Source organism: Ambystoma mexicanum, chromosome 9, assembly GCF_040938575.1.
Source record: "Ambystoma mexicanum isolate Mex_15411 chromosome 9, UKY_AmexF1_1, whole genome shotgun sequence".
In the NCBI taxonomy this organism is placed as follows: Eukaryota; Metazoa; Chordata; class Amphibia; order Caudata; family Ambystomatidae; genus Ambystoma; species Ambystoma mexicanum.
The window spans coordinates 1,502,390,781-1,502,413,038 of NC_090931.1; the positions used below are offsets into that span (position 1 = coordinate 1,502,390,781).

General features: G+C 44.9%; 1 protein-coding gene across 2 annotated transcripts in view; it reads right to left on the reverse strand.

Moving 5' to 3' along the window:
• Positions 1–887: 887 nt before the first annotated feature.
• LOC138489329 (oocyte zinc finger protein XlCOF6-like) overlaps positions 888–22,258 on the reverse strand; it is a 111,917-nt gene continuing 90,546 nt past the window's right edge. Inside the window, exons 8-9 of one of the 2 annotated variants that reach the window (XM_069617029.1) lie at positions 9,406–9,516; positions 888–3,523 (exon numbers count right to left, since the gene is read on the reverse strand). In XM_069617029.1, coding sequence (XP_069473130.1) covers positions 2,250–3,523; positions 9,406–9,516 — 1,385 coding nt within the window. In that variant the 3' untranslated portion in view covers positions 888–2,249. The remainder of the gene's footprint in view (positions 3,524–9,405; positions 9,517–22,258) is intronic. The other variant, XM_069617028.1, reaches the window with a different exon arrangement.

Genomic DNA, 22,258 nt, shown 5'->3' on the forward strand with positions numbered 1-22,258 from the left:
ATAAGAGCCCAAAGCTTAAGTCAGTAGGTATGGGAGCTTGGAAAAGGAATTGGAGCAGCTGGTTGGAGTGAGATGTAGAGTGTCACAAACGGAGAGGAAGCTGGAGATGAGAGGAGAAAAAAGAGGTGGTAGGAGGTGGTTTTGGCAGTACGCATGAAGTTGGTGTCACTGAGGAGGAGGAATGGGAAACCAGGATGATGTTAGGAAAATACATCAGGAGCATATTGGTGATAATACGGATGAGGTAGGCCATCTGGGAGAGAGTAGGAGACAACAAAAGGAGGAGGAACATAGAGCCCTGCTAGTCAGACAGGCCAGGAAGGGACAAAGAGGCTGGTTGGCCTAAGACAGGTGCCTAAGGTGGGAGGAGGAACAAGCATGTGGTGAGTCGGTGAAGAGGTGTAGACAGCTCTGGAGAGAGGGAGACATCAGGATCCCAGGTGGGGAGTGTGATGTGATATGATATGGCATTTATAACGTGCCTATACACAAGTGTTTCTAGGCGCAACGAGGCAAGGGAGGGGAACAAAGGGAGGACGGACAACGATCCTACTAGGCCAGGTATCATTCAGATCGCGCAAGTGCATGGGAAGGGGGCATGGACAGTGCAGTACATGGCAAAAGATGATAACACTAAGTAAGTAGCGGCCAGCAAGTGGCAAGTGCATGGGTAAGTGCAGACATCAGGTGTCAAGGGCTGGGAGGGGGACTGTAGGGATACAGAAACAGTCCCCAAGTGCGGGGGTTGCCAGGTGGGGAGTGCAGGTGTAAGATGCTGGCAGGGGAGGGACCTGGCCCCGAGATCAGAGGGTGTCAAGGTAGCCAGTGCCAGTGCAATTTCAGTTACAGCTAGGAGGTCAGCAGAGGAGAGGAGGAGAAAAAGCAAAAGCAAAGAGAAAGGTTTTGAGGTGCTTCCGGAACCAGCGATGGTTCTCCTCAAGTTTAAGGGGGCAGGCTGGCTGTTCCAGAGGGAGGCACCAGCTGAGGAAAGAGATCTACCACCAACTTGTTGCTTGGAGAATCGACTGACCCTGAGGGAGTTGGAGGCGGATGAGCGAAGAGCTCGAGAAGGAAGATATTTAGGAAGAAAGAGTTGAAGGTATTGAGGACCCAGAAGGCCTTGTGGACGATGCAGAAGGTCAAAAGGGTTTGGGAGTCACTAGAGCCAGCAAGGATGGTCAGAGGTGAGAGTGTATCGCAACAGAGACTTTTAGTTGGGCTTTTCCTTGTTTCTTCAAAATCCAACTAAACAATCAGCCAATCCTCCATCCGCACAATCACACCCATCTATCCAAACTTCTATCCAAACAATTTTCATAAACAAACACAAGCACCAATTAAACCACTCAGATCTACTGGCTTTGCCAATGCTTGTTATATATTAGCGGCCGTTCAGAGTAATCTGTAATTGTTAGAATTGGGAACACGTGTGGAGAAAGCCAAGCAATTGTCTCGCTCACCATTGGACTTCAGTTTTCCCAGCTGGTTTGAATTGGTGGGCGGGCGGTGGTTATTTCTATGTGTACCGTCATCTTGGATTTTGGGTTGTTTGCAGCCTCCAAAATGCTGCCAATACTATTCTGGCAGGCACTTGAGGTATTTTCTCTTCTCGTTGAGTGCTCGGCAACACCAGAACTCAGGGTTAATGCGAGCAGGTCTTCTCCGCAGACGCTGTTAAGCATCCTCATGCATTTCACTCTGCCATATTAGAGTTTGGTATACCATAGTCAGCTGTTCGGCAGGCATAGTCCATGAGTGTGGTAGTCACCAAGGTCAAGATGTGACATTCCCATTATTCTTATTGCAAGAACAGTGCTCATTAGCTGTCCCACACAACACAGTGCTTCCAACAAGTTCCTCTCATCCCGGTTGATCAAGCTTTGCCCCTCTATCTGCTTCCCCACAAATTATTGACCAAGTTTGGGGGTTTTCTGGCCTTAAAGGGCTTCTAGAGCGAGCGTGTGGGTTCACAGCACTTTAGGAGGGGCATTGGAGGGCTACACATTACAGGCTAGAGGTGGACTGGAGAGCTTGGAAGACACCAATGCAGCCCCTACAGACACAAGTACACCAAGCGGGTGGTAGTACCCGACCCCCAGCCATCACCCCAGCCCCATCCTCTAGTCTTTTACATGGGTCTTCGCCATAGAGGAATAACACGACAGGATGTGCTTTGCCAATTTACAAATGTTCAGCACTGTTCCAATTACCTCTGACCCACCACCCCAGGTGGGCTCTCTAATTTCCACTTAGGTTGAAGGCTGGGTTACAACACTTAGCATACCCTGTGCACTCCTGTTATGAGGCCTGTTCCGAGTATGGATCTTCTGATGTTTGTAAAGCTGTGACCTCTGAATAAAGCCTTTCCCACACTCCATACACTGGTAAGGTCGTTCCCCAGTGTGGATCTTCTGATGCCTGTACAACCACATCCTCTGAGTGAAACCTTTCCCACACTCTGTACACTGGTATGGTCGTTCTCCAGTATGGATCTTCTGATGCTTGTACAATTCTGTGCTCGAGGTGAAGCTTTTCTCACACTCCATACACTGGTAAGGTCGCTCCACAGTGTGTCTCTTCTGATGGGTATAGAGATTTGATCTCTGAGTGAAGCTTTTATCACACTCTGTACACTGGTATGGTTTCTCGCCGGTGTGGGATCTCTGATGGTCCCTCAGGTGTGTGCTCCTATTAAAGTGCTTACCACATTCTGTGCATCCATAGGGCCTCTCCCCAGTATGAATCCTTTGATGGACCCTCAGAGTTGAGCTGTCACTGAAGCTCCTCTTGCACTCTGTGCATTCGAAGGGCTTCTCCCCAGTGTGACTCCTTTGATGGAGCCTCAGTTTTGAGGTGTCACTGAAGCGCCTCTTGCACTCTGTGCATTCAAAGGGCTTCTCCCCAGTGTGCACCCTTTGATGGGTCCTCAGTGCTGAGATGCAACTGAAGCTTTTCCTACACTCTGTGCATTTATGGGGCTTCTTCCCAGTATGAATCCTCTGGTGGATTTTCAGAGAGGAGGATGTTCGAAAGCTCCTCTTGCACTCTATGCATCCAAAGGGCTTCTCCCGAGTGTGAATCCTCTGATGGTCCTTTAGTTTTGAGGAGAGACTGAACTTTCTCCTGCACTCTGTGCATTCATAGGGCTTCTCCCCCGTATGGATTTGCAGATGGGTGTTCAGATTTGAGCTCTGAGAAAAGCTTTTATCACACTCTGTACACTGGTATTGCTGTTCCCCAATAGTGATCTTGTGATCCTGGTACAGATTTGAGCCCTTATTGAAGGTTTTTACACACTTGGTACTCTCATTGTGTTTCTTTTGTGTGTGGCATTCCTCATGCATGACTAGACTGGGCCTGTTAGTGAAGCGCAGCCCACAGATGCTGCAGGTAAATGCTTTCATCTTCGTTTGGGTCCTCCTATGTGTCATGAGTTGGGAGTGTTCGCTAAAGCTCTGATCGCAGTGCGTGCCTCTCCCAGGGTTCATCCGCGGGCTCTCAGTGTAGGTAATGGCTCCATTTCCTGTTGAAAGAAGCAAAGTTTACAGGTATCATTACATGCACTCTGTACATCCCAACAACCAATAGTTGTACTCTAGAGACGTGACTAATAGATCCAGTTTCCGACAAAATCACTGGTCGATCATAAGGGAATCTGTCTCTAGTAAGAAATATTAAATTTAACCTCATAAAAAAGCTTTTCAAACCTGAGCAGAGTATAGCAATGTATGATCCAAAATAAATGCAATTTAAAAAGTATTTTTGTTAACCTAACAAGATGAGGAAATAACAGAAAAAACACTGAGGAGCTACAAATTGGCACTTTTTTAAAACTTAAATAAATACATACTTGCTGGGTGATTTCTGCACTAGTTACAAAATACGACAATGAGCAGAATGGGAATATGTCCAGACCCTGCTTTACAGTGTATTGGGTGGTAGGATTTAAGGGGGGGGGCTTGGTACAAATCCTGCTTTTAAGTATTTAATGAGGAGATATTTTATCAAAGAGAATTCAGTGCAGAAAAAACGGTGTGTATGTAATGCTACTGTCAATAGTTATGGCTTTTAGGGAGAGAGGGGAGTGCATTCTATGGGCCTCCTTGCTATCACCTATTTATAACGATACACATTCTTTAAAATCATAGCTGAAATGTAATACATTTAGTAGGGCTTTGCCTGCACATTTGCCAGTGTTTCAATAGAGCATCAGAGTTTAAATCAGAGCAAAAAGTAAAATTTAGTCAAAGCAATCAAAAACATCTGAACAATCCTAATATCAAGAGAGTGGACTGAGTTTTTTTGTTGTTGTTTTGCTTAAATTAAGTTAAGTTTGCACCGGTGACCTAACATACGGCAAAGGCCCCGGAGAAGCTTGCATATTGTTGTTTTGCTTAAGTTAAGTTTGCATCGGTGACCTAACTTACGGCAAAGGCCCCAGAGAAGCTTGCATATTGTGGTTTTGCTTAAGTTAAGATTGCATCGGTGACCTAACTTACGGCAAAGGCCCCGAAGAAGCTTGCATATTGTTGTTTTGCTTAAGTTAAGTTTGCATCGGTGACCTAACTTACGGCAAAGGCCCCGGAGAAGCTTGCATATTGTTGTTTTGCTTAAGTTAAGTTTGCATCGGTGAAATAACTTACGGCAAAGGCCCCGGAGAAGCTTGCATATTGTTGTTTTGCTTTAGTTAAGTTTGCATCGGTGACCTAACTTACGGCAAAGACCCCGGAGAAGCTTGCATATTGTGGTTTTGCTTAAGTTAAGTTTGCATCGGTGACCTAACTTACGGCAAAGGCCCCGGAGAAGCTTGCATATTGTGGTTTTGCTTAAGTTAAGTTTGCATCGGTGACCTAACTTACAGCAAAGGCCCCGGAGAAGCTTGCATATTGTGGTTTTGCTTAAGTTAAGTTTGCATCGGTGACCTAACTTACGGCAAAGGCCCCGGAGAAGCTTGCATATTGTGGTTTTGCTTAAGTTACGTTTGCATCGGTGACCTAACTTACGGCAAAGGCCCCGGAGAAGCTTGCATATTGTTGTTTTGCTTAAGTTAAGTTTGCATCAGTGACCTAACTTACGCAAAGGCCCCGGAGAAGCTTGCATATTGTTGTTTTGCTTAAGTTAAGTTTGCATCGGTGACCTAATTTACGGCAAAGGCCCCGGAGAAGCTTGCATATTGTTGTTTTGCTTAAGTTAAGTTTCCATCAGTGACCTAACTTCCAGCAAAGGCCCCTGGATTTTGCATAAATCCGGATACATCTCAAGGAGTTTGAGTTTGGTAACATGTCATGAACACTTTTAAAGTACTTTTTTTCTGAGAAGGATTGGCCTTTTTCAATGCTTAATGTAGGCTTTTCATAGGCTATTGAGTGCATGGATGGAAAGTAGTAGTGTAGGGTTGCTCTTCTGGATGGTAAGTGGGGGAGGGTGGGGATCAAAGCCTGGTACAGGATAGGAGGAACGGGGATGTGCCCCCCTATCCCCCATGTCTGCGTTTGAATTTTCTTAGCATCAGGGATCTGTGGTCTAGCAGTGTGAGCAGGCAAGGGAAGAGTTGAAAGTCTGGGAAATTGTTTGAGGAAAGGTGGGAATGAGGGGTTCCAATAGTTTTCTTTTAGTCTATTTTATATGTTCAGTGCAAAGGTTAGTGTTTGTTGCAGGACATGCACACTGCAGTGCAGTTTGCAGAACTCGCCCCTCAATGTTGATTTGGTTGCCATTGGGCGGCACGATGCATGGGGTATGTTCCTGGTGTTCTCACAGTGTGAGTTTTGTCTCAGGCAAATGTTTGCATGCACGGCCTTGTGGAATCTCAGCCTTTCTCGTCGCTCCATCAGTATTGGTTAGCACACCTGTTGATAGACCAAAAGCAGAGGTAGCCACTGCTCAGGGTTCAAGTCAGGTCCCTCCCTTAATTGGGTTTTAAAGTTTGTATAATGACTGGATAATGTAAGGTGATATTTATATAGTGGCTTACTGCTATTGTTATATCCTCGTAGCACTGTGGGCTGTCTTAGGATTCAGTAGACTATACTCTAAACATGAGAGGACTGTGCATTACATTGCAGGAAATTAACACTTGCTTTAACAGAGATGTCTGGTACTGTGACATTTTCCTTAACAGTTGTTATGTGTTTCGCTACATTAGTGAATAATTGATTGCTGGATTGAGGACAGAATTTGGGTTGTAGTAATCTGCTAGGTATTCTGTGAAAAATGTGCTAAAAAGGCTCAGCAAGCAAAGTGAGCTTAGGTGTGATTATCTCTTCAAAAGCAACCGATTACAGTTGTGGGCTATGCGCTCACATGATAAACTTTGCAATAAGTTGCAGGCAAAACCATGATAAAAGGCAATCGAGTGCCCCAGACGTCACTTCCATGTAAGGGTGACCATCAGTGTGTACGTTCTAAGCTGTTGCCAGCAAACCTATGGGGATTCCTGGGCCACTGTGGAGATCAGGTCGTTTCCGGGCTCTTCTGAGATTAATCTGCATATATATCTTCCATTTCCAACCACTTCCCTGCAGTTGCCTGATTAGGTTATCATTTGGCAATAAGGTCAACCCAAACACCTCAGTGAAAACAGCTCAGTTAAATGAGCAACATGCCGCAGTGAGCTCTGTGCATGGCGGGATTCCCAAACATGCACGTAAGGGGTGAGAAGTGGGACAGTCTTTGGGGCCAAAGTGGAGAAAAAGGGCCTGGAACACAAATGGTTGTGCTCCAACACAGATGGCCACAGAGTATATTGAAAAAAGTAAATTCATACATTTCATGAGACTAGCATGGAGTGCCCCTATGCGTTGCACTTAAGCCTACCCAAGCTTAGTACATTTGATTATCTGAAAGCAGAGAACTTCTTGGAATGGCCTGGTACTCTTTCTGTCTACAGTAAATATATCCTCCTACTCAGGAGCACTTGCCACTGACGGCCACCATAACATAGGTGACCGAAACATCCACATGTAGTGGCAGGGCAAAGGGGTTGCCACTAAGGAATTTATTACATTTACAAAAATCATTAGATTTAAAATCATGATTAGAACAATGATTAAAATCATGATCAGAACACTGAAGTAGTTATTGCTTATTGCGTTTCAGTCAAACTCATTAGCCAGACTCTAAGCAGTGCTGTGGATGGACATTGTGTACATGGACCCTAAACCAGGATACACCATTAATTTGAAATTAGTTTCAAAAGCAGAAGTGCAACCAGTCCTAATCATATAACAATATATAAAAGTCCATGTATTTATACTCTGTAGACATAGTTCTCTATTAACTATAGTTGATTGGGGTGCTCCGGCGACTCATCTACAATGACAGAACCGGCGCTCGGCAGCATTTATGGTGTATGCCGGATCGTGTGAAAACGTATCGTCGCCGACAGCAGGAGGCCAGCCTTGCAGAGCTGGGCCATCTGTGACCTCCCTGCATAGCCGCTAGGCCATGTAGAGGGTCATTAAGAGTGGCTTTGAGTGTCATGGACCCTCACTCAGAATCCAGCCCTTTGTAGGAATGCAAGATAAAGGGAAAGGTCCAACCTGCGGGTGCAGCAGGGCCACGAGAAGCAGACCTCAGGGTTCTATTTTGTTTTATTGAAGGGAATTACTTTGTTGTAATTCACTTTGATGCAGTTACTTATAATTTTGTTGAGCTTCTTTTTTGTTTATAATGGGTGGGTTCCCTTCCATTTGTTTTACCTATCTCCCACCCCGCCACTACATCCATTACACCCAAATATACATATATGAAGTACTTCCCCACAATGTAACTGTATCAAGTGAATTAAAATGGAGTAATTCACTTTGATGAAACAACTGAACCCTGAACCGGATATGTATAGATGCTAGAAAGGAATGTTAAATGTGGTGCTCTAGCAGTGGCATAACACAAAAGGTGCCCCCCCTGTAAGCCCTGCTGCGGGGGCTCCCCCACTGCACACTGGCTCCTTGGTGGCAAGGGCAGCATACCCCCACCCGGCCCCCGCACTGCAGGGGCTGCGGCAACCCCCATTATGCCAGTGTGTTCTAGATGGGGTACACCTTGTAGGGTAGAGCTGTTAATAAGGTTCGAGATGGGTGGGGGTACTGAAGCCTTAAAAGAGATAGTGACGACTGCTGAGCGGGGTTGGAGCGTTCTTTGCATGGCCTAAATCCTGGGATTGGGAGTAGGACACATCATTCACAGATGAAAATAAATTCCTGCTGCTGGGGTGTCCATATTTTTGGGGTGTGGCTGAGGGGGCTTGTACTGTCTAATGGGTTTATGATCTTTTGAAGTTTGCCAATGAAGGCGCAGGGGAGGTCATTGAGCCGCTGTTGTACTTGGGGACTGGAGTTGACAGTGCACAGACTCACCTGTGTACTTTAGCATAATGCTGTGCTAGCCAACTTTGATCAGCCCCCTGAAGATGAAGGATGGCTTTCTGAACTTTGCCAGAATAGTGAATGGCTTTCTGGCAGGAGGCACAGGCGATGCAGTGCTCTCGTTTGATGTTGGAGGTCTATGTGGGAGGTAAGTGCTCATCTCTGACACAGGGTCAACCTGCACTTCACAAGCCTGAATCCCAGCAGGGCCAACTCAGCCCTTCACCGCTCAGGTTTATAGATTTAGTACAATCCCATTGGGTAATAATACAAGTGCTTAGAGTGGGAGAAATGTAGTGTGAATACTATGTAGATAAAGGTCTTTCTAATGAGCAGGAGTGATCATGGAATGAGCAGACAGAGTTTCAAGCAGCATTGAAGGTCCCTGCTTTATCAATGTAGTTATGAGACATTGGGCCTCATTACGAATGTGGCGGAAAGGCAACAATGGTGCCGGTAGCACTACCGGCGCCTTTGTTACCTCTCTGCCACATTCCGAGTTTTGCTTGGCAGTGCCGGACTGCACGCGTGGTCTGACCAGGCGTGAAGACCGGCACCCGCGAGCAGAACTCGTGATTGCTCCGGCACCGTTATGAACGGTGCCGGTGCAACCATGCTCCCGACGCCCATTCTGCCCTTTAGGGCAGAATGGGGATCGGGAGGCGGCAATACTGGCACCCACGAATCAGCAATTACCGGCCCATTCATCTTGTAATGGGCTGGTAATGGCCCATTCGCGGGTGCCGGGGCCGATAGCGAGTTTGGCGGTAGCCGTGCCCTTAATAAGGGCACGGCTACCGCCAAACTCGTAATGAGGCCCATTATCTAACATCAGAATACACGCAATGGGGACACTGGGATACTTTAAGCAGATCCATCCTCTCTACCCACCTCTGATTCTACCTAACTGAAAGAATCCCGGTACAGTCTCCAACCTCTGATTCTACCCATTAGAAGGACCCCCGGTGTGGTCTCTAAGCTTTAATTCTACCCACCTTTAGGACTCCAGCTGCTGTCCCTAGCTTCAGGCTCTACCCACCTGCAGGACTCTCAAGGCCTTCTGCCGTCTCCGATTGATGCCACTCCACGGAATACGTGTCTGCCTCATCTTTAACACACCATGTGTCAATTGTTGTGTTACGTGCACACCCTGTAATCACATGGAGGAATCAGTCCAATGAAAACAGCCAGAGAAACAGCTTATACTGTCATTTGTCATCAGCAAGAAAGGAGTTGCGCAATACAGTACCTAAACAAAACAGGCCGTGTAATAACAGGTTCTGTATTTAGTAAACTAGGTAAATAGGTTTCATACACGTATAGTTCCATATGAAGAAGGACTTTTTTTTAAGACATGATAGGCCCCTCCCTAGTGGAACTGGTAATAATGGATACATCCAGAAGCTGGGGCTAGTCTAAGTTATGCATCCTGCATTTTTTTGCATGGCTCGAATTTCGACATACATTCTTAAGACAAATAATTCAAACGTGTACCGTGAAGATCAACAGAACACACATCTAATGATAAATGTTTCAAAATGTCTATATTGCTATCAGGAAGGGTAATGAGAATGGTTGGGCACAATTCCATTTTTGGGGTTCTTTTGACTAGATTCTTGTGTCCCCTAAGCGGTTTTTATATTAATGTACCTATGTATTCAATTGACTTTACTGTTTGCTACTGGGAATTGAATGCTGAATGCTGTTTGAAACAGGACTTATTTGGTTTTTATAAAAACATGTATATAGTGCAAACGTGGCTGACAAGAGCATCAGAGCGCTTCAGAATAAAACCATATACAGATGTTTACAATAACAAACAATATACAGCAATGCATACACATTTGACCTAGCCTAGAATTCAATACGCAAGGTACCCTCTTGCTAGAAGCATATTAAGATTGCAACAAGAATTAATGTTAAAATAAATCCCTAACATATATCATATATACTCTAAATACTAAAAAGCCACAGGTAAGCCACTAAAAATGTAAAATGCTTGAGGCCGAAGCCAGGTTTTTACCCTCTTTCTAAACTTTAGATAATCTTTAGAGAAGTGAAGATCTTTTGGTAGGGCAGTCCAAAGTTTCACAGCAGCCCCTAAAAAAGACCTATTCAATATAAAATTGTCTTTAAAACTTGGTACCTCATGCTGAAGACACTCCTGGCTACGAAGCCTTCTTAGGCCCTCAAACCCCCTGAGATTTTCAATTTCTGAGATAAATACTCAGGCGAACGGAGATGACATGTTTTATATACAATCCAGATCAATTTAAATGTAATCCTGAATTCAACGGGAGCCAATGCAGGCTCTTTAAAAGAGGGGAAATATGGTCAAATACCTTGCACCACAAACTAAGCGGGCAGCTGCATTAAGGAATCCTATTAGCAAGGAATTTCTGGTATTGATCAGTGAAAGAACGAAAGATTGTACTAAAGAGCAAAAATGGCACTCAGAGATAAACCAATCTTAAAGAAAATAAATGAAAGTTAAAGTACTGCCATGCTCTGTTCCAATTGGGATGTGGTCCATGTCTCTGCACAAGAGGAAAACATAACGGCTTCAACTAAGTTGAGGTACGCTTCCCCCACTGATGCCATTCCTCTAGGAGTTTTAAAGGGGGTGATAGTTCAGATCGCCCTGATACTTGCACAAGCATTCAATGAAGCACTACAAACTGGTTCTATTCCAGTCTCTCTTAAGCATGCTTTGGTAAATCCTCTACTGGAAAAATTGTCTCTTGACCCTTTGGTGCTCTCTTGCTTCCATTCTTGATGAAACTGCTTGAGGTGTTGGCCTGTTCTCTTCTAACTACTTTTCTGGAGAATTCCTCTTTCTTTCATTCATCTCAGTCAGGATTCTGGCCAGGCCATGGCACAGAGGGTGTTCTGGTCTCAGTGGTGGACGATCTCACTCAACAGCATGATCAAGGCGGTACAGGGGCATGGATACTGCTCGAACTGTCCGGCTCCTTTGACACCATTGATCACGCAGTCCTGCTGAGTCGCCTGGCTGGGGTCGGCCTCTCTGGGGCAAAATTGGCCTGATTCACTTCTTTTCTTTCGGATCGATTGCAATCTCTATTTCTTTCACCTTTTTGGTTGACACCTACTGTACTTTCTTGTGGGTGTTCCTGTAGGTTCTGCCATTTCCCCGATTCTGTTTAACGTTTATGTTCAGTCTCTTATGGAGCTCATCACCTCCCACGGCTTCACTTGCTATGCCTATGCTGATGACACGCAGATCCTGATTCATCTGGATTTGACCTGACCAGAGTCTGCTATCAGGCTTAGGATGTGCCTTAGAGGCCATGGGAAGGTGGATGTGTACCAATTGGCTGACAAAGAATGAGGAAATGATGGAGATTCTGGTGGTGGGATCTTCTATGGCTGCTGCTCCCTGGTCACCTCTATTCTGGCCGTCTGTGCTGGGCAGGTGCCCTACTCCAGTTTCTTTGGTGAAAGATCTGGGGGTCAAAATCACCTCCTCCTTATCTATGGCTGCCCAGGTCAGTGCCATCTGCCAGGCTGGCCATCTTAAACTGAAGATACTGCAAAAGGTTGTACCCTTCTTGCCATCTCATCTATGGGCATCAGTGGTTTACACCTATGTAGCGTCTTCCCTTGACTCTTGCAACAGGTTCTTCCTCTCGCAGTCAGCCTACCTGATTCGATGCCTGCAGAACTCTACAGTTCGCATATCGACTTCTACCCCTTGCGGCACCCATATTCCCCTTGTTCTTCGTAACCTTCATTGACTACCGGTGGGAAAGAGGGTTCAGTTTAAGAAATGTTGCCTGGTTTCCCAAGCCCTCCATGGGACTGGAGCAGTATATCTCTAGCTGAAGTTTGATTCTATGTGCCTCACCGCTCTCTGCGCTCCGCTGAGGTGTTCCTAGTTGAGATTCCTCGTTTCAGGCTTACCTGGGTGGGGTCTTTTTTGGTGGTGGTTTCAACTCTGTGGAAGTCGCTGCCTGCTGCCCTTTGGAGGATGGATGTCTTTATGTCATTCAGGAGATCCCTGCAGACCTACTTGTTTTAGCTTCTGCTTCCCTTTCTGATGTAAGTTAGTGTCAAGATGCATTTGGGTGACCATTTCGCTTTAAAAGTTCAGAAAATTGAAAGTTGGCTGATTTCACCAGTGGATTTTTAAGGGGGATAAAAGAGAAATGGGTATCCAGGGTGAAGTTGCAAACTGGGAAGGGGCACCAACATTCTTTGCTTCATGAAACGTCTTTATAAACAATGAAGTAGGCGTTGCATGTGAAAATAAAATAAATTCAGTTTTTAGTGTGTTTAGTTTCAAAAAGTGGGAAGCCATCCAGCTCTCAATATCCTGCAATCACCAGACTATATTAAATCTCCAGAAGCAGATAACTTTGAATAAAGTTGAGTATCATCAACGTATTGGTGCATACAAACATTGTGTTTAACTATAATGTCCCCCAGTGGCTCCATATAGAGATTAAAAAGGATGGGTGATAAAATCGAACCCTGGGGGACTCCAAAAGGCACAGGGCCAAGTATTGAACCATCTTGATCAATTACAATGATTTGCTGCCGGTTTCTAAGGAAGGCAACAATCCATTTCAATACTGCATCCTTGATGCCCATTCTTTGCTTCAGCGTATCATGAAGGATCTCATGATCAATGATGTCAAAGACCGCTGATACATCTGATAAAACCAGCACACAACATGATTTGTTTATTCTGATTATATTCCCACAGTGATTATTCAGGTGTCCCCACTTCCTCATCTGGGTGGTGTTGCATTGTGCAGGATCTGATCTTGACTTTCATTGGATGAAATATATTGCCTCGATGGGTGACTTAAAATGGCGGATGGAGCAGTGGTGTCGTTTTTCATCTTAAACCTTAATGCTTTTGCCCAACGCCACTACGTGTCATGTCACAACCATCGATTTCCTAAAGATGCTTGAGGAAGTCGAAGTGGGATAGGAAGTGATTTGCCCGACTTCTGGCTGTTCAGCTGCCTGTGGCATAGGGTACTGCTGACGCTGCTTAACTGCTGTTGTGGAGGTATGGGTTGTGGCACTGCCAGGAGCATCAGAGAAGTGTGGGACTGGGATTTCAGAGTGAGTGGGGGATAGCACATCCTCGAGAACCAGGGGGATTGAGGGTGAGTTTAACTGAAGCTAAGAGACCTAGAATAACCCTTCACTTTAAGAATCATTTCCGGACCTCTCAGGACCTCAATGTCGTGCTCAGGCAGAGATTGTGAAAGCTACATATCACCCACCTCATCTCATATGTTTAGTGATTGTCTCCCCAGTGCCTCAGCCAGACTGAAATATGGTAATGATAATATGAAGATGATAATGGTGAATGTGCTCACCAGGCCTCTTACAGTGTGATTCCCCCTTCCAAGTTGTGGCTGATATACATTTAGTGGACCAGTTGTGATGTGGGCTTCCTGAAGTGTGCGAGTTGAGGGGCAAGGGCTGATTTGAACCCTGCACCCTCTAGATAGCTGTGCAACTGTCCCTGGAACTTTTGTAACACTATTCTCCAATACAGGGTATGACCTTACTTCAAAGATTCTCAGGCAGACTTGTACACTCTCTGTGCAAGCCATGTAGTTCTGTTCTACCGGCGTGCAGGGGAACAAGGGGAATGGGGTGACAGTGCAGTCCTAGACCCTATGCTACGAGTCCTCTATAGCCTAGGAGAAGGTCTAAGTGAGGATGGCATAATATGTGCAAGCCATGTATTTCTGCTCTATCAGCGTGTAGGAGAACAAGGGGCATGAGGGGACAGTGCTGTCCTAGACCTTATGCTACGAGTCCTCTATAGCCTAGGAGAAGGTCTAAGTGAGGATGGCATAATATATGCAAGCCATGTATTTCTGCTCTATCAGCGTGCAGGTGAACAAGGGGCATGGCGGACAGTGCGGTCCTAAACCCTATGCTACAAGTCCTCTATAGCCTAGGAGAAGGTCTAAGTGAGGATGGAATACTAGAATGATCTCCTACTTGTTCTCTTGAAGCAGGGATTGCTCCATATTATGACAAGGCAATAGCCTCTTAATTTTAAATCAATAGGTCACGCGTCTGTGATGGCATTTTAGTTTTTTGCATAACAGCGAACCTGGCAGCTAAGCTCCAAATATCTGATGCTCAACATATCTTGTACAGCAAATCGACCACCCAGCTTGAATCACGGCTAGTCCGCAAAGAGAGGACCCACAAACAACCCTCCTCTTATCCTGCACCCACCCTCTGGAATTCGATTCCAGTATCGGCTCGGAAAGCCCCTCTCAAGAAAGAGTTAAGGGGTTAGAGGGTGGCAATATGGCTGGAGTCTAATAATTATGGTAACTGCTCTTATATCTAAATGCTTGAGCGTGATAACTTCCAAGTCCAGTTTTGACTCAAAGGTTTAGGTTTGTAGCCTTCATTGGTGGTCCTGCCTACCTCCCTTGATGTGTTTCCCTCCATACACACACTTTGTTTCTTTGTTGTTATGCTCTATGCTATAGGTGGTACCATAGTTGAAATATTGTACAGCGCTATTGCGGTGCATGCAAAACATATATGTTCTCCCTCCAGACACAGAACGGCTGCTTTCTGATGGGGGGGGGGGGATTCACAGATATACTATATACAATCCCAAGAGGCAGAAGAAGCAGAGTGGGCCTTTCCTGACGGGTGAAAGCCTTAAATGATATGATAATGATATGATGAGGCATTTGTAACGCGCCTATACACAAGTGTTTCAAGGCACAACGATGCAGGGGAGGACCAAGGGGAGAACAGACAACGATCCTACTAGGCCAGGTGTCATTCAGATCACGCAAGTGCAAGGTTAGGGGGACTGGGAAAAGTGCAGGGGAAGGGGAGAGGGGAAGTGCAGTACATGGTTAGTAGAATACAAGATAAGTAATAGGGCCAGCTGGTGGCAAGTGCAAGGAGAGTGCAGTACATGGTTAGTAGAATACAGGATAAGTAATAGGGCCAGCTGGTGGCAAGTGCAAGGTAAGTGGGCTGGATAAGACATGTAAGGTTTTGTTAGACATTACATTACCAAACAAAATGCTGGCCTTGCTCTCTTCCTGGAGACTCAGCTATAGGAGGCAGATTGTGCTTGCATTGAAAACAAAACATCCTGTGGAGGTCTCTAGCTGCTATGGATCCAAATATAGGGGAACCAGCATTTTGTTTAGGAGGACGTCAAGGTTCAAGACCTAGAGATCTGATGATTGCGGTCCATTCTTGCAGACATGTTCCTGTTCAATGCCAGGGGATATGTTGTAGGCAGTAGTGTATATGCTACTAATCCCATTATTGTGCAAGCGCTCGATGAGCTTGATTCTTCAAATCTAATACTGGCTGGTGACTTTAACCTAGTTTTGGATAACGGGCTTCATTGATCAAGAGATGGCTGTACTACAACGGTCTGACAGGTATCTCATTTGAACAAGTTACTTCAAGCCTATAACTTACAAGACTCATGGAGAGTCACGCTAAAGGGGCAGGCGGTTATTTTCTATATCCAGTCGGTGATTCATACTCACAAATCGACGACATAATCCTATCACAGAGCTTGATAGGTAGCATTACCAGAGCGGATATGATGTAGATTATAATCTCGATAAGGCAACTGATCATCAAGAACTTTCGCAGATGGGCGTTTCTGCGATTGAGTTCTGAAAGGTGTTTTTTTTGCAACAGATAGTTCTATTGGAAGCACTGTTTTTGATTACAATGGGCTCTTGACTACTTCTAATGAAGGAATTAGTATATGCTTCTGGGATTTTTATAAGGATCTTTAGGAGGGGATTGGTTCCCAGACTGCCGACTTGCTCGACAACTTCCTCGAGGGACTACACTTATCATCGCTTAGAAATATACAGTCCAGGACCTTGTTAGATGAGATTAATGAAGAGGGAAGTGCAGGTGGCAATTAAGACAACGAATGCAGGAACGCCTCACAGCGCAGATAAACTTAGTGTGGCGTTTCAAAATGCATGTCAGAGTAAAAGTTTGATTTCTCACTGAATTGTTTAATGTGACACGCGTCACTTCGAAGAACTACTCGCACACCAAATGGAGGTTTCAAGGGTGTTTATTTTCCCTTAAATGTTTACTGTAGGTTCAGCTTGGTTGTGGTCACCAGTGATTTTTGGGCCAACCGGGTCTGGATGATTTTGGCTCTGGTGCTATCCTTCGGTCTTTTGTCTCTCTGTCACTCGTTCCATTCAACATTACTAAATTCCACGTTTTGGCAAAAAAATTCCAAGATTTAACTCGGTCTTGATTTTTTGTGACAATCTTATTTGTTAGATGAATATTCAAGTCACCTGCAATTATGAAATGAGTAATGCCATTATTCAGAATGATATGCTCCATTGACGATGTCAGATTTTTAAAAAACAAATTAGTCGAAATACTCACAGGGTTCCAGTACACATTGATAGATGCTATTTTAAAGTGGTTAGTAACAAAATAGGAGCATTGTATAAAAGAATTAACAGTAGGCAAGGAATGCAATTGCATATTAGTTACGGAATTCATAGCAGTTAGCAATCCTGACATTGGTCTACCCTTGGTTGCTCGTATGGCAGGTTCCAGAATAATATCATAATTGTTCCAAACTGGAGAGTTGGTTAACCAAGTTTCTTGAAGGAAAATAAGATCATAGTTTCCTAAATGGAACAAGGGTTGTTAATAAAATGGCTAAAACCTTGGGTAGTCCAACTAATTACTGTTAAACTTACTTGATCATTTTGCAAATCTAGTTACACTCTAGTGATGTGACTGTGTTCTTTATGTTCTGTTGCATTTTGTCTAGGAGTGTAAGAGACAACATTTTGCGGATTCTTGAGACAAGGTTTTAAAGGACTTTTTCTATTACAGTTAGATGTAATCAAGAATCCCAAGTTAAATAAAGCAACCTCTGCAGCACAGATGATGTTGTATATAACCAAAGACCAAGTCCATATTAATGCTGTGCCCAAATTATTTTGATTAGGGAATTCAATCTGGTCTAAATCAACAGATCGAATTTCTTGTAGCTCAAAAATATCTGAGAAAATGTTTAGGTGCTCTGACGGTTCATGATGTAAACAGGAGAGACTTTAGGTCGACATGCTAGCAACATAGAGTATCTCAATTCTGGAATGGAATTTGTCTTTTTACTAAGAGATACAGGGTGTTTTCGAGAAGCCCCAGGCATTATGTCAGCGTCCTTTCTACGCATATTTTGAGAGGTTTGTGTTTTAGTTTCTACATGTGGTCCTGCCTGGGACAACGAACCATGTCTTTCATTCAGTTGCCATAACTGTGCAATTGAATCTCTTATCTCTTGAAGTTCATTTTCCGGTAAATGCGGATGATTTGTGTGTTGAGTACTGGCGAGATCAGTCATCTCGGGTTTCAAGTCTGCAAATTAAACTTTTTTAGATGTTGAACTCTTTTTATCATTTGGAACCACTGACGGTGCAACTAATGTTGGAAGTACTGAAGTACATTTGGCAGGGCCATTTGTTATAATAGGTATAATAGGAGGTCCAAATTTACGCTGTTCCAGATACAAATCAATTTCTCGCCGTAATGCTGTTCTAGCATCTACAGAGTTTTTAGGAGGATTCTTTTGTGCTTTAGATGACCAGGCGTCATTGGAACTTTGAGCAGGAAGAGATTGATTCACAGTGGCGGAATGAGGATTTTGCTGAGTTACTGCTAATTTGATCAACTCACCTAAAGGAGGATGGTCAACAATTAGTCTAGGTGAGTTAATTGACTCAATAAACTTGGTTTTCTTTAAATTTGCCAATGCTGTGTATTTTTTTGTTATATTATTAGATGCAACAAGAGTACTACTATTTGCCCGTGTTAAGTTGTTAATAAATTGTTTTGTAGCAGAGGTTGCAACTAATTTCGCAGTTTTCACATTTTTCGTTTTCTTTTGAGCTTCATCTTTTTTAGAATTTGGTTTCTTTGGAATCACAGCATTAATAGCCTTCACATCAAAAACCGAGTATATAGTTTTCGAATCATGAGAGCCACTCACAAGATTTTTAGCGTGATTCACAAGTTGTGTGTCGTGTGGGATCGGTAAAGGAGCAAGTGCTCCAAGTTTTTCTGTGATTATTTCTTTTATAAAAGGTACGGATGTTTTTAATGCCACAGATTTCATTGTGGGCATTATGTTTTCGCATACAGTAGAATCTAAAACAGTTATAACAGGTATACAGTCTGTAATTTTTGTTGTTTGTGTATCAACATCAGCGTGCGTTTTAATAGCTTTCAACGAAACCTCCTGTTTCTCAACCAACATCTGGGAGCACTCCTTAGATGCTTTAATTGCATTGTCCAGTTTCTCATTTAAGCTATTCTGTAAATGATCAAAGCCTGTAGTCATAGCTAGCTGGTCATGTCTCATGATGTTGACATTTTCTGAAAGATCTTTGAGATTATTGTCGACAGATTCAAATAACTTGGCAAGTGCCATCAATGCAATGTTCATTACCTCTAAGGTAAGTTGTGAGGTCTTTGGGGATTCTACATTTTTTTGAGATATTTGCAGATCCCCATTTGATCTCCGAGGAGTAGGGGCTATATAGGAAGCATCTATTCCTGATACATTGCAACCAGATTGCCGGATTAGATCCAGAGATTGAGAGAGATTTGACTCCCTTACGCTGGCCGAGAAACAGGAATTTGTTGAATCCAGTTCAATCACGGCTTCTCGGCTTGGATTGGCAATGTTTATTATTCCATGAGCAGGGGCTCCTGAGAGTGCATTATGTAAAAGCATGCTATCCGTGAGGGAACTGTTAATACCATCCAGTTTAGACGCTGGTTCGACCCGTGTGCTGACCTTGGGAGGAATCAGAGCACGGCTGCCCATACCCAAATTGGAATTTATAACGCCTAGATCGTTATTTGGCAATAATCCAGAAGCTGTTGTAGCGTCTTTATTAGCCGGCATACTTATACCAGCTATACCAAAGCCGTATTTACGAATGTCGGTGTTGTCCTGCTCTCCCCCTTTTTTTTTATTATTATTGTTCGTCTTGGATTTACATCGCAGAGCTAGCACAATTGGAGTCAAACAGGTGTTGGTAGCAACCTTAACTGCTGGTGCCTCTTCATGTGTTTGTTGGGATTCTGACATGATTTGCTGGCGAGTGTTCACAGGCATTCCAGTTGTTAGGCGATAGATGCCGTTCACGGCCTTAAGTGTTCCAAATAGATTTCCCCTTACCTCCAAGCAGAACAAACAATTTCCCTATTTATTCTAAAATTACAGAGCTTTCGCAGTTGATTAGAGCAATTCAAGAGCCCCGGGAGCCACGACCGCCACGGACGCCGCAGCGAAGCGGCAAAGCGGGACTCACCGGGACTCACCGGGACTCTTCGGGTGTGCGCGCAGTGCGCGCGAGTGATTTATTTTATACACACGCCCACTGGTTTTAGAAAAGTGCCTTGTGGGTATAGAAGTCCTCACGATTAGTCCTTTCGTTTTGTAACGCAGAGGAAAAAGTCGAGACGTCCGGGCAAAGCGGGACTCACCGGGACTCTTCAGGTGCGCGCATAGTTTGGCTCTGGCTAGAGTGGAGAGCGGGGTCTCTAAGAAAAGGCTAAAGTTCAGATTTCTGAGAAGTGATTGGAGAGGGAAGGTTAAAGCTTAGTGGAAAGAAAATCAAAGAGTTGCCCAAGTTCATCAAAGACTGGTCCAGTGGGTAAAGGGGGAAGATAAGTGAAGATGATGTGAAGCAAGTGAGGTGGAGCAATAGTAGAGATGGTGAATTCATGAGAGGTAGGAGAGGACGTGACACAGGAGATTTGAGGCGTTGATGCAGGATGAGAGTAGGTGTCTGGCACCTCCTCTGCGAGTCAAACGTGGAAAGGGAATGAAGGATAGTTTGGAGTTGTGTAGGGCTGCCAGAGTGGCAGTGGCAGATGGAAAAGCCAGGTTTCAGTGATAGCAAGAAGGTCGAGGGTAGGAGCACTGGAGTGAAAGTAGTCAGTGATAAAGGAGGTTTTGTTGTATACAGACTGAGCATTCCAGAGTGCAATATTCAGTTGATGAGGTAAGGAACAGTAGAAAAGTTGAGTCTCAGAGGAAGAGAGGCAACGTGGTGAGGAGTTAGAGGTGGTATGGTTAGTTTGTCAGCTTTGTTTGGTGGGCGAGAGATGGAGTAGTGGGAATTTCGACATTTGAGTTTTATGATAGGGATATGATATGATAGGGTATTTTATTTGTATCACGCCCATACACAAGTGTTTCAGAGCGCGACGAGGCAGGGAAGGGAACAAGGGAGGACAAAACAATGATCTTACTAGGCCCAGTGACATTGAAAACGTGCAAGTGCAGGGGAGAGGGAAGGGGGAAAGTGCGAGGGGCAGGGGAGGAGTGGATGGTGCTGAACACGTGATCGAACAACAGGTAGTGCGGCCAGTAGGTGGTAAGTGCAAGAATAAGGTGTTGACAACAGGTGTCTCATAAGTGCTGGAAGGGGACTGTAGGGTAGCAGATAGAGACTCAAGTGCATAGGTTGCCAGGAGGCAGTGCGGGTGTGTAGCTGGGCATGCAGGGATCTAGGCCTGAAATCAGAGGGTAACTAGGTGCCCGGTACCAAGCAGACAGATTAGCAGGGGAGAGGAAGAGCGAAGGCAGAAGCAAAGAGCAAGGTCTTGAGGTGCTTCTGGAACCAAAGATGGTTCTCCTCAAGTTTCAGAGAGGCAGGGAGGCTGTTCCAGAGGGGGGGCCCCAGCCGAGGAAAGGGATCTACCACCAACTCATTTCTTGGAGAAGCGACTGACCCTGAGGGAGTTGGATGTGAAGGAGCGAAGAGCTCGAGTAGGAAGGTATTTACGGAGGGAGAGTTGAAGGTATTGTGGACCCAGGCCCCAGAAAGCCTTGTGAACAATGCAAAGGGTCTTGAATTTGATCCGTGCAGCCACTGGGAGCCAATGAAGAGATTTCAGGGCTGGAGAGATACGATCCCAGGGCTTGAGGCCAAGGACAAGTCTCGCAGTCCTGTTCTGGATAAGCTGCAGGGGGCGGAGAGAGGTTTCAGGCAGATTTAGAAGGAGGCTGTTGCAATAGTCCAGCCTAGAGCGAACCAGAGCTCTGGAGACCGTGAGCTTCTGGGGGAAGGAGACGTCAGAGATCTGTGGAGAAAAGGAAAGCGTGGACTTGAAGATAACCCCAAGGTTCTTAGCTCTGCAATGGGGGCAGGGAGAAGGCCAAGGGAGGCCGGCCAGAGAGTGACAGGAAAGGAAGGTGCAGGTGTGCCGATGAGGAGGATCTTTGTCTTACTGGCATTAAGCCAGAAGTTGTTGGCGGCATACCACACCTGGATTGCAGACAGACAGTCAGAAATGAGAGAGGGAGAAGAGATGGATAGAAAAGGAGCAAGTTGTAGCGTGATTGGAGAAAGCATAGGGAGAGGTGAGTAGGACGAGCAGCAGGAGCATCAGTAGCAAATTAATTGCAGCTGATGTAAGGAATTCATGGTGGCAACAGTAAAGACAGACACAGTGATCACAGTAAAAGGGTGTTTCCTGAACCGTATGATGGATGATATAAACGCCTAATCTAAACCTAATTCTAAGATGTGAGCAAGCTACGACCATCAAATAATAAGGCAATCCTAGTGGCGTCTTGTCAATTAAAAAGGGCCTGTAATAAAAAGAACTATTGCCAATCCTTACTTCTAAATTACAAAAAGAGTGTGGGATAATGGTCACCAGAAAAGGAAGAAGTACTCACCAAATGATAGGTCAGGATGGTATGGCTGGGTCTCCCTTGCCCACGTTAGAAGCACGGGACAAGGCGGGACTCTCGAGCACAGCACACTCCTGGGCCTCGACAGCATGAGGTTCACAGTTCCAGTTCAACACTATCAAAACCTTCAGAG